The sequence below is a fragment of the Salvelinus namaycush genome, chromosome 4 (genome assembly GCF_016432855.1).
Source record: "Salvelinus namaycush isolate Seneca chromosome 4, SaNama_1.0, whole genome shotgun sequence".
NCBI lineage: Eukaryota > Metazoa > Chordata > Actinopteri > Salmoniformes > Salmonidae > Salvelinus > Salvelinus namaycush.
Genome location: NC_052310.1, coordinates 56634132 through 56648480, shown reverse-complemented (window position 1 = coordinate 56648480; position 14349 = coordinate 56634132). Strand labels below are relative to the sequence as shown.

Below are 14349 nucleotides of genomic sequence, written 5' to 3'. Positions count from 1 at the left end.
GGTGGCTACTTTGAAGAATATAAAATATATTTTGATTTGTTTAACAATTGTTTTGTTACTAAATGATTCCAGATGTGTTATTTCATAGTTTTGATGTCTTCACTATTATTCTACAATGTAGAAAAAAGTAAAAATAAAGAAAAATCCTTGAATGAGTAGGTGTGTCCAAACTTTTGACTGGTACTGTATGTAATTGTGCCGAAAAAATATTTTGGCTGGTGGACCAAACATTTATTTTAGGCCCTGGTGTGCCATAACCTCAAACCTTTTCTATTCTCCAATGACAATACAAGATCATCAGCCATGAGGCTAAACTTTTATTTTTGATCATTTGAGCAGAATGGAGCAGACCTCTTCTACAAACACTACCACTACTACCTTTCCATTTTCTAAGAGACTAGTATTCATACAAATGGTTCCATAGCTTAAATAACTGAATAATAAATAAGTTACTGAACAAAGTTGTCTAAATCAAAGACAGTTATGCAGTGGTCAGCTGCTTTGAATGGGTTCAATGTTTATGGACAGAGTATAAACATCAAAGCATCCATTTGCAGGGGTGGAAGAAACGAATTACAACTACTTACGTTCCTGTAATTGTGTAGCTTTGTTGTGTACTTTTACTTAAGTACATTTTCAAAACTATCCATTACAGAGTACAATCTAGAAAAAGGATACACATCATCATGGCAAGCACATAAAGTTAACGCCTTTTGTAGCAGCTCGAAATGTTCACTTGTTTGTCAGTGACAAGTAACATGACCAGATGGACCAATACAATTCAATTCCACGCATTTCACAAAAACAGCCCAATCATAGCTGTGTATGCAAACCATATGATGATCTGTAGCAGGATTTTCTGGCAGTAAAAAAAAAAAGGTAGCTACATGCCAAGAAAGAAAAAAAAGGTTTCCTAATCAACTTGAAAAATAAATGGTGCCTAACGAGATTGTATTGTCACCTGAACCTGCTCAGACACACACAGAGACAGAGCCAGGTCTTCTGAAGATCACGAGGAAGGACATCCCTGGCCGCAACTCAAAGAACACTTCAGCTTCAAGCAGAGAAGAGGAGACCGTGTAATTATGGAATGTAAGTTCTGCTTACCAAAGATGGTGGAGGTGGCTGCCTACAAAAACTCTGCGTCAAACTTGAGGAAACATGTAATGGTACGAAAAGTAAAGTTAGAAATATATTTTATCACCATGAATGGCGTTTGTTGTGTAGGCTAACAAAGTGTTGCTATTATCCATTTGCAATCAATCTGTAGCATAATGCTAACATTAGCTAGCTCATCCTGTTGCTAGCTATTTAGAAGCTAACCCTGACCAACATCTTTACACAGCTGAAGGAACTATAAGCTGTAGTGCGGGCTACTACCGCATTGACATTATAGTGGCTAGTAGCCAGCCATCCGCATGGTGCGTCTCACAGGCAACCGTTGACAAGCTTGTCATTAATTTGATCTGTGAGGGCCAACAGCCATTCTCTGTGGTCGAACAACCAGCTTTTAAAGAGTTGGTAACCACACTGCATCCTCAATGCAAAGTCATCTTGAAAGAGATCGTGATACCTCACATCTCAAAATAGAGCTACTTAATGTTAAATCCCTCACTTCAAAGGCAGTTATAGTCAATGAACTAATCATAATCTTGATGTGATTAGCCTGACTGAAACATGGCTTAAGCCTGATGAATTTACTGTGTTAAATGAGGCCTCAGCTCCTGGTTACACTAGTGACCATATCCCCTGTGCATCCCGCAAAGGCGGAGGTGTTGCTAACATTTACAATAGCAAATTTCAATTTACAAAAAATCTTATTTTGAGCGTCTAGTCATGAAATCTATGCAGCCTACTCAATCACATTTTATAGCTACTGTTTACAGTTTCCTCACTGAATCCCTATCGGTCCTTGTAGTCATGGCAGATAATATTCAAATTTTTGGTGACTTTAATATTCACATGGAAAAGTTTACAGACCCACTCCAAAAGGCTTTCGGAGCCATCATCGACTCAGTGGGTTTTGTCCAACATGTCTCTGGACCTACTCACTGTAACAGTCATACTCTGGACCTAGTTTTGTCCCATGGAATGAATGTTGTGGATCTTAATGTTTTTCCTCATAATCCTGGACTATAGTACCACCATTTTATTACGTTTGCAATCGCAACAAATAATCTGCTCAGACCCCAACCAAGGAGCATCAAAGTCGTGCTATAAATTCTGAGACAACCCAAAGATTCCTTGATGCCCTTCCAGACTCCCTCTGCCTACCCAAGGACGTCAGAGGACAAAAGTCAGTTAACCACCTAACTGAGGAACTCAATTTAACTTTGTGCAATACCCTAGATGCAGTTGCACCCCAAAAAACAAAAAACACATTTGTTATAAGAAACTAGCTCCCTGGTATACAGAAAATACCCGAGCTCTGAAGCAAGCTTCCAGAAAATTGGATTGGAAATGACACCACACCAAACTGGAAGTCCTACGACTAGCTTGGAAAGACAGTAATGTGCAGTATCGAAGAGCCCTCACTGCTGCTCGATCATCCCATTTTTCCAACTTAATTGAGGAAAATAAGAACAATCCAAAATGTATTTTTGATACTGTCGCAAAGCTAACTAAAAAGCAGCATTCCCCAAGAGAGGATGGCTTTCACTTCAGCAGTAATAAATTCAAGAACTTCTTTGAGGAAAAGATCATGATCGTTAGAAAGCAAATTACAGACTCCTCTTTAAATCTGCGTATTCCTCCAAAGCTCAGTTGTCCTGAGTCTGCCAGGACCTAGGATCAAGGGCGACACTTAAGTACTATATCTCTTGACACAATGATGAAAATAATCATGGCCTCTAAACCTTCAAGCTGCATACTGACCCTATTCCAAATAAACTACTGAAAGAGCTGCTTCCTGTGCTTGGCCCTCGTTTGTTGAACATAATAAACGGCTCTCTATCCACCGGATGTGTACCAAACTCACTAAAACTGGCAGTAATAAAGCCTCTATTGAAAAAGCCAAACCTTGAAACAGAAAATATTTAAAAAAGTTAATCGGCCTAAGCAACAGCTTTTTCAAAATATGTTGAAAGGAATGGAAGATTCGATATCTTCCATTCCTTTCAACATATTTTGAAAAAGCTGTTGCGCAGCTACACACAGCCATCCTGAAGACAAACAATGTATACGAAATGCTTCAGTCTGGTTTTAGACCCCATCATAGCACTGAGACTGCACTTGTGAAGGTGGTAAATTACCTTTTAATGGCGTCAGACCGAGGCTCTGCATCTGTCCTCGTGCTCCTAGACCTTAGTGCTGCTTTTGACACCATCGATCACCACATTCTTTTGGAGACATTGGAAACGCAAAATGGTCAACATGGATCAGTTCTGTCCTGGTTTAGAGCTTATCTGTCGGTAAGATATCAGTTTGTCTCTGAATGGTTTGTCCTCGGACAAATCAACTGTAAATTTCGGTGTTCCTCAAGGTTCCGTTTTAGGACCACTATTGTTTTCACTATATATTTTACCTCTTGGGGATGTCATTCGAAAACATAACGTTAACTTTCACTGCTATGCGGATGACACACAGCTGTACATTTCAATTAAACATGGTGAAGCCCCAAAATTGCCCTCGCTAGAAGCCTGTGTTTCCGACATAAGGAAGTGGATGGCTGCAAACTTTCTACTTTTAAACTCGCTTGTTCTAGGTCCCAAGAAACAAAGATCTTCTGTTGAATCTGACAATTAAACTTGATGGTTGTACAGTCATCTAAAATAAAACTGTGAAGGACCTCGGCGTTACTCTGGACCCTGAGCTCTCTTTTGACAAACATATCAAGACTGTTTCAAGGACAGCTTTTTTCCATCTACGTAACATTGCAAAAATCAGAAACTTTCTGTCCAAAAATGATGCAGAAAAATTTATCCATGCTTTTGTTACTTCTAGGTTAGACTACTGCAATGCTCTACTTTCCGGCTACCTGGATAAAGCACTAAATAAACTTCAGTTAGTGCTAAATACGGCTGCTAGAATCCTGACTAGAACCAAAAAATGTGATCATATTACTCCAGTGCTAGCCTCCCTACACTGGCTTCCTGTTAAGGCAAGGGCTGATTTCAAGGTTTTACTGCTAACCTACAAAGCATTACATGGGCTTGCTCCTACCCATCTTTCCGATTTGGTCCTGCCGTACATACCTACACGTATGCTACGGTCACAAGACGCAGGCCTCCTAATTGTCCCTAGAATTTCTAAGCAAACAGCTGGAGGCAGGGCTTTCTCCTATAGAGCTCAATTTTTATGGAATGGTCTGCCTACCCATGAGAGACGCAGACTCAGTCTCAACCTTTAAGTCTTTATTGAAGACTCATCTCTTCAGTGGGTCATATGATTGAGTGTAGTCTGGCCCAGGAGTGTGAAGGTGAACGGAAAGGCTCTGGAGCAACGAACCGCCCTTGCTGTCTCTGCCTGGCCGGTTCCCCTCTCTCCACTGGGATTCTCTGCCTTTAACCTTATTACAGGGGCTGAGTCACTGGCTTACTGGTGCTCTTCCATGCCGTCCCTAGGAGGGGTGCATCACTTGAATGGGTTGAGTCGCTGACGTGATCTTCCTGTCTGGGTTGGCGCCCCCCCTTGGGTTGTGCCGTGGCAGAGATCTTTGTGGGCTATACTCGGCATTGTCTCAGGATGGTAAGTTGGTGGTTGAAGGTATCCCTCTAGTGGTGTGGGGGCTGTGCTTTGGCAAAGTGGGTGGTGTTCTATCCTGCCTGTTTGGCCTTGTCCGGGGGTATCATCGGATGGGGCCACAGTGTCTCCTGACCCATCCTGTCTCAGTCTCCAGTAGTTTATGTGTCGGGGGGCTAGGGTCAGTCTGTTATATCTGGAGTACTTCTCCTGTCTTATCCGGTGTCCTGTGTGAATTTAAGTATGCTCTCTCTAATTCTCTCTCTCTCGGAGGACCTGAGCCCTAGGACCATGCCTCAGGACTACCTGGTATGATGACTCATTGCTGTCCCCAGTCCACCTGGCCGTGCTGCTGCTCCAGTTTCAACTGTTCTGCCTGCAGCTATGGAACCCTGACCTGTTCACTGGACGTGCTACCTGTCCCAGACCTGCTGTTTTCAACTCTCTAGACGGCAGGAGTGGTAGAGATACTCTGAATGATCGGCTATGAAAAGCCAACTGACATTTACTCCTGAGGTGCTGACTTGTTGCACCCTCGACAACTACTGTGATTATTATTATTTGACCATGCTGGTCATTTGTGAACATTTGAACATCTTGGCCATGTTCTGTTATAATCTCCACCCGGCACAGCCAGAAGAGGACTGGCCACCCCTCATAGCCTGCTTCCTCTCTAGGTTTCGGCCTTTCTAGGGAGTTTTTCCTAGCCACCTTGCTTCTACACCTGCATTGCTTGCTGTTTGGGGTTTTAGGCTGGGTTTCTGTACAGCACTTTGAGATATCAGCTGATGTAAGAAGGGCTATATAAATACATTTGATTTGATCTCCAGACCTACTGTTCGTTCAAGAATACATGAAGCTGCCAATCACATGAAGAACACAGTTATGGCACACCTTGGCAGGGTAAATTATGTTGCCACCATCACCGATTGTTGGACAGCTCATCAAAGGAATTACATCGTGGTCACATGTCACTGGACAGATGAAGAAACTCTGGTGAGACATTCTGCTGCACTCACTTGCAAGAGATTGAGAGGTTCCCAAACATTTGATGTGCTTGCAGGTGCCCTCGATGACATCCATTGTGCATACAGAATCAGGGGGAAAGTGGTAAGAACCACAACCGACAGTGGATCAAACTTCATCAAAGCATTCAATGTTCTTGGTGAGCAGAGCCAGGCAGTAGAGTCCGCAGATCGAGACTCAGATGCTGAAGAGCCAGCAGAGCAGGTTGCATACCAAGACCCATATTCCATCCTGAAAAATGACAGTGGCCTAGAATATAAACTCCCTCAGCATCAATTGTGTGCATGTCACCTGCTGAACCTCATTGCAACAGATTCTGCGTTGGCAGAAACAAATAGTGATAGCTACAAAAGGTTGTCCAGGACGTCTTTGCCAAATGCCAAGCCATGTGGAATAAAATGGGGCGTTCAACCTTAGCTGCTGAAGTTGTAGAGAATGAGTGCAAACTGCAGTTCATCCGTCCAAATCAAACACATTGGTACTCAACTTACCTGGCTGTGGAGAGGATCACACGTATCATACAAGAGAAGGGGGAGGATGCCATAAGAAATTAGTGTGAAGAATTAAAAGTGAAAATGTGAGTAGCAATTATTTGAATCCAAGTTATGTTTTCCTATTACAGTAATATTTATTGTCCATGAAATTTTAGAATTCTAAGAGGTACTACATTTACCTTAATCCTTCAGGCTGAGCCCGGCAGAAATGTCCTTCTTGAATGAGTACTGCAAAGTGATGAAGCCTTTGGTCTCAGCTTTGAACATTCTACAGTCTGAGATCAACACGCATATGTGGTGGCTGCTGCCAGTGATCTTCTTACTAAAAACAAAACTTCAAAGGCTGGAAGCATCTTGCCAAATGTGCCTACCACTTATCAGAGCCATTCAGAACGGTCTCCAAAAGCACTTTGGAGAAATGATGAGAGGAGCCACAGCTTATTGCTGCTGCAATCCTTCTGCCAAAGTTCAAGACGTCTTGGACTGACAAAGCTGATGTCCATCACAGCCGGTATGATTTCTTTACTCCAAAAGGTTTTAACCTCATTGTCCATATGATTATATCTTTTAGTCAGAGTCTCTTCTTAAATAGTTTTTTTTGTTATGTTTTCTATTTTCCATTATTTAAGTTGCTGGACAATAACCTTTTCATATAACTATGTTTGGGTACAGCCAGACATGGACTCACCTCATTAGAGAATTTGTTAGGTCTGAATGTATTTGAACAACTCAAATCAATCTCAGTATCTGAGAATAACAAGTGCGGAAGTCTGTGTTAGAGCTATTGCAATGCCAATACTATGATTGTGTTGCCAGCCACATAAAACAGAGTTTGCTGAAACACTGAATATGTGAATGTTGTGTTGTTTCCAATGTACAGGTTTGGCGTACCTGAAGAATCATCTTGACACAATCACACAGGACGAGACTGCTCATCTAAGGCAGCATTCATCTGATGAAGAAGATTTCTTCATCACTGACAACCAAACGGTCAGAAGGTACAGGGGAGGTGGATGGATATCTTGCTAGTCCATCGGACTAAATGGATTTACTTCATTTGTTTCCGTACATAAATAAGTTGCCGCCTGTGAGCGTCTTTTTAGCTGTGCTGGACTACGCTTCACTGCAAAGCGAGCTAGGATAGACTCAATTAACTTAGAAAATCAGCTCCTACTGAAACTGAACAGCAAATTCAGAGACAACTGAAGTGAGTTAAGTGTTCAATAGGCAGTTCCACAAAAAATATGCCTTTTGAACATTTGTATATGTTAAGTTGAAGATTAAATATTAAAATCAGCTGTGCTGAATCTTATCTTGTTGGTTATTTTCTGGTGTTTTATGGAACATTTAGCCTGTCAAACATTACATGTAAACAATATTACATATACAGTAGTATATTGAAACGTTTTTGTAAAAGTTATTGTAAAAGGAGAATAAAAATAACCATCAAAATAGCAAATTATTTTAGAACTTGGTAACTTTTACTCTGAGTACTTTTTAAAAATGTGCTACTTTTTACTTTTAGTTGAGTATTTTTTTTTTTTTTTTTTTACACCAGTACTTTTACTTGATTACAATTTAAATAAATTAACAGTACTACTGCTTGAGTAGGATTTTACAGTACTCTTTCCACCCGTCCATTTGTGTGATTACTGGAAACATTTTTATGATTATCATTTGTATGAACTACAGATGTGACTGATATCAACACTAGTTACACTGTTACTGTAAATCGGTTACAAGTTATCATCACAATCAAGTTGGCACGTTGTCAACATAGTTGCAACTTCACTGGTGATAGCGCACACTCACTGACTGACATTACTGAGATCACATGTAATGCAAAAAATACGTTTATGTAAAAGTTCAGCCATGGCAGCCTTACCTCATCACCCCATAACAATACATCCTTCTGTCGTTCTTTCACCTTGTTATAGATGTTGAGAAACTGAACGATGCCATGCTTCCTGACATGGTCTGCATACTTTTTGGTTTCTTCCCAGTTGAGCGGTGACCCTTGTGACAGCAAGCCCATAGCACAAGCGTTCGGCACCAACAGCGAGACTAGCGCGTACTATTTTGTTTAGCTACCGTTAGCTATTAATTTTGCTCGTTAGCTAACGTTATTTAGCCAAGTTCAGCGATGTAGCTAGCTAGTTACTTTCAACAAAACAAAACTCGAGCAAAATGAACACTGATGTAGTTATTTAAATTGTAACGCTGATACTTATTAGGTAGCTAGACAAAAAGGGGGAGGCCTTCACATATCTCTTGCTATCTCGAAAGCTAATACAATGTCCCACGCGCGGAATAGAAATGCAAAGGTTGTTACCCCATGCAATACCTATTTAATTCAGAATAGCAATTACACTTAAATATATTTCCCCGTGAATGAATCACTTCCTTATAACGTTAGTGAGAAACGGCCAATTCAATCCGCTAGCCAAGCATCCACTGTTTGAGTGTGCAAAATGTCCTAGTTCACAGACTTAACGTTGACTGAACACACGTGACCGTGTGGCGCGCGTCATGTTATGACTCAGCAATCTTACCCTCCTCCCTCAAAACCTTCAATGAACATTATTCTCAATTTGGCATGCCAAAACCAGTCTACTAAGTATGTGTACAAAAAATATATATATCTTTTTTCAAGATTATTATTATTATATGTGTATTTTTTTCCCATTGTATTGTAAAATAATTAATAAATAATCTTACAAAAAAACAATATATTTTTGTACACACACTTTAATAGACTGGTTTTGGTAGATCAACTATAAAATAATGTTAATTTAAGGTTTTGAGGGAGGAGGCTAAGATTGCTGAATCATAACATGACACACCCCCACACAGTCACTTGTTCAGTCACAACATCCCCACCCCAGACACAGCTGCTCACACCCCAGCTCCAGCACCCACATCACTCTCTGCCACATGGCCTCAAACTGGACCATTTTGTTTCTCTCCTTCACCCACACACTTTCAACATTTAGATAATAAGCATTTTACCTTTCCATTGTGTTAACGATGGAGGGCTGGTTGATTTCCAGTTTTTAAGTCTGTGTTGACGAGTAAAGTATCTTCCAACCCATTGTGTGTCTCACTGCACCTTCATATGCCATATCTTTAAATATGCAGACAGACAGATTAAAAGTAAATTTACATTGTAATACTTCCAACAGCCAACTTTCTAACTCTGCCCATAATTTTGGGACTTTATAGCGTTCCCAGAAGCCATGGACTATTGAGTCATTGTTAGTTTTACACTAAAGACATAACTCTGCTATTATGCTCTAGAATTTGTGAATTTTGTCTCTTGTGTAATACATTCTATACATTAATTTATACTGGATTAAGGCACGCATTTTCGTTAACTGTAATTTAGTTAGTTACGTTCCAACATCCCCTCCATCTTGTGCCAATATCAGTTTTTTAAAGTCTTGGTTCAAATAGTTTATGCTTTTTCTAAGGGAATGTCATTTGGATCGGTCTCTCCAAGGTTTTGTATATCTTAGCAATCATATAAATATAATTTTATGACACAAACAGGATTCCCTCAAGATTGTTCTGATGTCCAAAGATTTCAAATCGAAATTTCTTCATACAAAACTTTTAAGTTGCATGTATTTGAAAATATCTACATTGGTCAGTCCAACATTGCTTTTTAATTCTGTCATGGAAATACACGTATTTCCTATTACCAAGTCATTTACGGTTTCTATGACATTAGTTCTCCATGTGGACCAATTTATGGGTGAATTCGGAATAACTATGAAAGGATTGTTCCATACAGTTGTGTTTTTAGGGAGTGATATTGGTTCTTGTAAAATACGTTTAATTTTCTTCCATATTGTTATCGTGTTCTTAACTATGATGTTGTTAATGTTCTTAGCTTTATCCTTTGAAAATAGACATGTGAAAAGATTCTGGGGATGACCATGTGTATCTTCAATATGTACCCATCGTTCCTCTTTAGTGCATTTTACTATACACTGTTACAGTGTCGATTTTAGCATGTAAATCTTGGTGGGGCTAAAAAAACGTATTTTTTTTAGATGCATGCCAACAAAGCCACTACACTACACAACACAACCCTAAACAATACATTAACTGCACTATAACAGTGACAAACGATGCTCACAAACTGTTACGTCCTACATAAAGCTGTCCCAACAGCAGTTTTCTTTTCAGCACCATGGAGTGAATCCTTACCACCACTACACCTGGCTATCAGGAGCTTTGTCTGGCAGCAAAACTGTTCATTCAGCCTCATTTACTGCCTTTAAAAAAAACATAGCTGATATGGCTGACTTGCTTAAACAAACGTGGTTTCTACTGACAATTGAGATGTACAAACTATGGCATAAGGGAACGATGAGCGGATAAGAGGCAATCCGTAATTTCGTTTAAGACATTCATGAGCGAGCTAAGATGGACGTAGTCAATATAACTATTTGTTAAGAACTTTTGAAATGTACAGCGACAGAATTCAGAACATGGGCCGTTCTTACAGTATTCTCTCTGTACACCAAATCAGAACCATGTGTCACGGCTGGCTAGGTGTGTAGATAGGAATCAGGTGCAGAGAGCAGAGAGGTCCAGGGAAAATATGCACTTAACTTCTCTAGGATAGCGTACCCAATTTCAACTTCCTTCTACTCATCCCCAGAATATAAGATATGCATATTATTAGTAGATTTGGATAGAAAACACTCTGAAGTTTCTAAAACTGTTTGAATCATGTCTGTGAGTATCACAGAACTTATGTAGCAGGCATTCAGATGTTTTTTTCTTTTTTAGGTGACCGTCTGTTCAATGAGTTTTCATTGGGATACTAGATTTCTAATCAACCTGTTTGCAGTTCCTACCGCTTCCACTGGATGGCACCAGTCTTTGGAAATAGGTTGAGGTTATTCCTTTGTGAAATGAAGAAGAACGGCCATCTGGAATCAGTGTAACGTTATGTGAACTGTTTGAGAGTTGCGCAAGACTAGAAAAGTAGCGTTAGTTTGTTGACCTCCTGTATTGAAAACAGATAGACCCGTCTTAAATTTGATCGATTATTGACGTTTACAAATAACTTAAGTTGTATTACAAACGTAGTTTGAAATGTTTTGGCAAAGTTTAGAGGTAATTTCTGAGATATTTTGTAGTGACGTTGCGCAAATTGGAAGCTATTTTTTTCTGGATCAAACGCGCCAAATAAATTGACATTTTGGACATATATGGACGGAATTAATCGAACAAAAGGACCATTTGTGATATTTATGGGACATATTGGAGTGCCAATAGTAAGGCATGATTTATATTTTATTTCTGCGTTTTGTGTTGCGTCTGCAGGGTTGAAATATGCTACACTGTCTTTGTTTACTGTTGTGCTATCATCAGATAATCGCATGGTATGCTTTCGCCGAAATGTGTGATTTAATGAAAGTTTGATTTTATATAATTTTTTTGAATTTGGCGCTCTACATTTTCCCTTGCTATTGGCCAAGCGTCCCACATATCCCAGGGAGGTTAATGCGGCACCAAAATTAAATGCCCAAACACGCAGGGCGCAAAACACTGACCAACCCAACACAACGGGTAACACGGTCCAGAGCACAAACAACACCAACGACACAAACGTGAATATGAAAATAATCCCGCACAACAAAGGGGCGGGTTCCACACGTTAAATAGGGAGGCAAATCAAGCACATACAAAATAGGAACAGGTGAAACTAATGAGACAAAACTAACCGAAAAGAAAAAGGGATCGGTGGCGGCTATTAGGCCGGTGACGACGACCGCCGAGCACCACCCGAACAGGCGGGGGAGCCAACTTCGACAGGAGTCGTGACACTATGGGATAAATAAAAGGGGCATATAAGCAGACAATGAAAGCTCTTACAATATTCGATGAGGACATTTCTCTAAAACAGGCTATAGGCCTGATGTGCACCACCAAGTCAGCACAGTAGGCTAAGTAATGAGGGGGAAAGGGACCAAATTATTAGGGTGAGGCACATGGGCTACTAACAGCTTACTACACAACATACACTTAGTATTACTTTCTTAGCTACAGTATACATATCTCCCTGGTATATTACATAATTTATGCATACAATACATTTTTGGACTCACTTTATTGTGCTGTGCCCACTTGAACAGGAAGGTGGAGCAGCGGTCCTTCTTGTGGGTAAATTTTGTCATCAAAGTCATTCTCTGGATTTATGGTGCTTTCAAGACAACTGGGAACTTGGAAAAAAACAAGGTCAAATCATGACATCAGTGATCTTCAGGTCGGAGCTCTGGAAAGAGACCAGAGTCCCCGACTTGAAATTCCGAGTTGGTTTACCGTTCAAATGTATTTTCCCAGTTGTAGCTAGTTTTTCTCCGAGTTCCCAGTTGTCTTGAACTCACTGAAGTCTGAGATTTCCCAGTTCCGAGTTTCCAGTGGTTTTGAATGCGGCAGAAATCATGCTGGATTGACAACATGCCAATGTACTCAACCTTTTCTGGCCCATGATGTTGTATGTGAATGTTTATCCTTTTAAGCTTGGAAAAGAGATCCTTAAACCCAGACCTGGACCACACACTCTCTCCACTGAATAGCAGGCTAGTGATTGCTTTGCAACGCTTGCAGTTAGCCACTAATTCCATCCAAACCACTCATTGTTGAAATTGCTATTTACAACTTGTTGTGTAATGTTTAGGTCCAATGGCAGATGAGCACCAATACGTTTTATCTATACTTTCATATGACAAGGATTGAAAAGGATTTGACAGTAGATTGTCGACTTGATTCATGATGATGACTGCTTGTCTAGCTTGCTAGGGAAGATTTTGAAAGTATTGTAGAAAAGGCCCATGGAGTTGGTGGAATAATCCTTTAATTCATGGCCACTTACTCAGCTGGGCCAGGGGCGCTTTAATTAGGTCAGGTGGAAATGACCGACAGATCTCATCCCCATAAAAGGAGGAAAACGCCATCCCCAGAACTCGCTGCTGTCTCTTCCTTAACTCCGTCTGCTCCAGAAGTTCTGTGCGTCCATGAATCCACGTAAGTCCACCCACTCTGTTACCTTTCATCTGAACTATCTGTTGCGATCGGGAAAGTGGGCCATCAGTTATTGTTTATAGTTATTACCGCGGAGTGCGGCTTGGAGCGCACGCTTCAAACATATTGTGTAATGTGAATGGTCAATGATCACGGCCCTACGGATCATCATAGGCCAATTATGTAATCGATATGGTTAATATGTAATGAAATTAATTACATGTACACATGAAGACAATTGAAAGGGTGAAATGAGAAACGTCATTGTTTGCTAACTGATCGACTTTGATATCAAACTAATGGGGATTATAGATTGAATAACCATTCACTGTTTGTATTCTTTCATGATTTATGATAAATAGTTACGAGCCTAAATGACTCATGGATGATTCTTATCGACTTCTTAATGAACTCGATTGTTGAATTCCCTAATTATGTTAATAATGAATGATTGTTATGATTTGATTTTTGTGATTATGAATTTAATTGGATACATGTTATTTTGTTTCCTTTGTTATGCAACACCGACTACTCAGTAAATATACCACTTTATGGTTAAAGGAATTCCTGCCTCAGTCTCATCTATTCCTCTATCACCTGTCACACTTCACTGTCAGTCATCCTACCTGTCCAGCTACCCACACAGATTCCACTAATCTTTCAAGTATGATGTTGACATGATCAGTCCAATCAAACCTATGGTAGATATAACGTGATTTGATGGCATTTTATCTGTGGCCAATGACGTTGAGCCTTCATAGATGGGTACTTCTAATGTAAATCTATGGCAGCACATAAGTGGCTTGAATTTTCGAGCTTTCCACATAGATTTTGCAGTGACGTAGTGTCCCCATGAGTGACAGACAATCACGGCGCAACTAGAGAATATTACCAACCCCTACACATTGTATTTTCCGCTGACTAAACCCACCACCACAGAAATCACTTAAAATTATAACTGGTTTGTCTGTATTCGTTTTGTGACGGCTGCGAGATGTTAACCAGGTATATTTGCCATTAAGTAGTATGCTTTAGTTGAGTTTAACCTGTAGTTGACTCTCTTCAAAAGTAAAAGATCATATTCCAGCTTAAGTTAAAACAAAATATG

The 14349-nt window shown here is 40.1% G+C and overlaps 1 protein-coding gene across 2 annotated transcripts in view; it reads right to left on the bottom strand.

Moving 5' to 3' along the window:
* The window catches only part of LOC120046641 (glutamate--cysteine ligase catalytic subunit-like), a 45471-nt gene extending 36786 nt beyond the window's left edge, over nt 1-8685 (bottom strand). The window contains exon 1 of one of the 2 annotated variants that reach the window (XM_038992031.1): nt 8086-8685. In XM_038992031.1, the coding sequence (XP_038847959.1) occupies nt 8086-8235 (150 nt within the window). In that variant the 5' untranslated portion in view covers nt 8236-8685. The remainder of the gene's footprint in view (nt 1-8085) is intronic. The other variant, XM_038992032.1, reaches the window with a different exon arrangement.
* Between the last annotated feature and the right edge of the window lie 5664 nt (nt 8686-14349).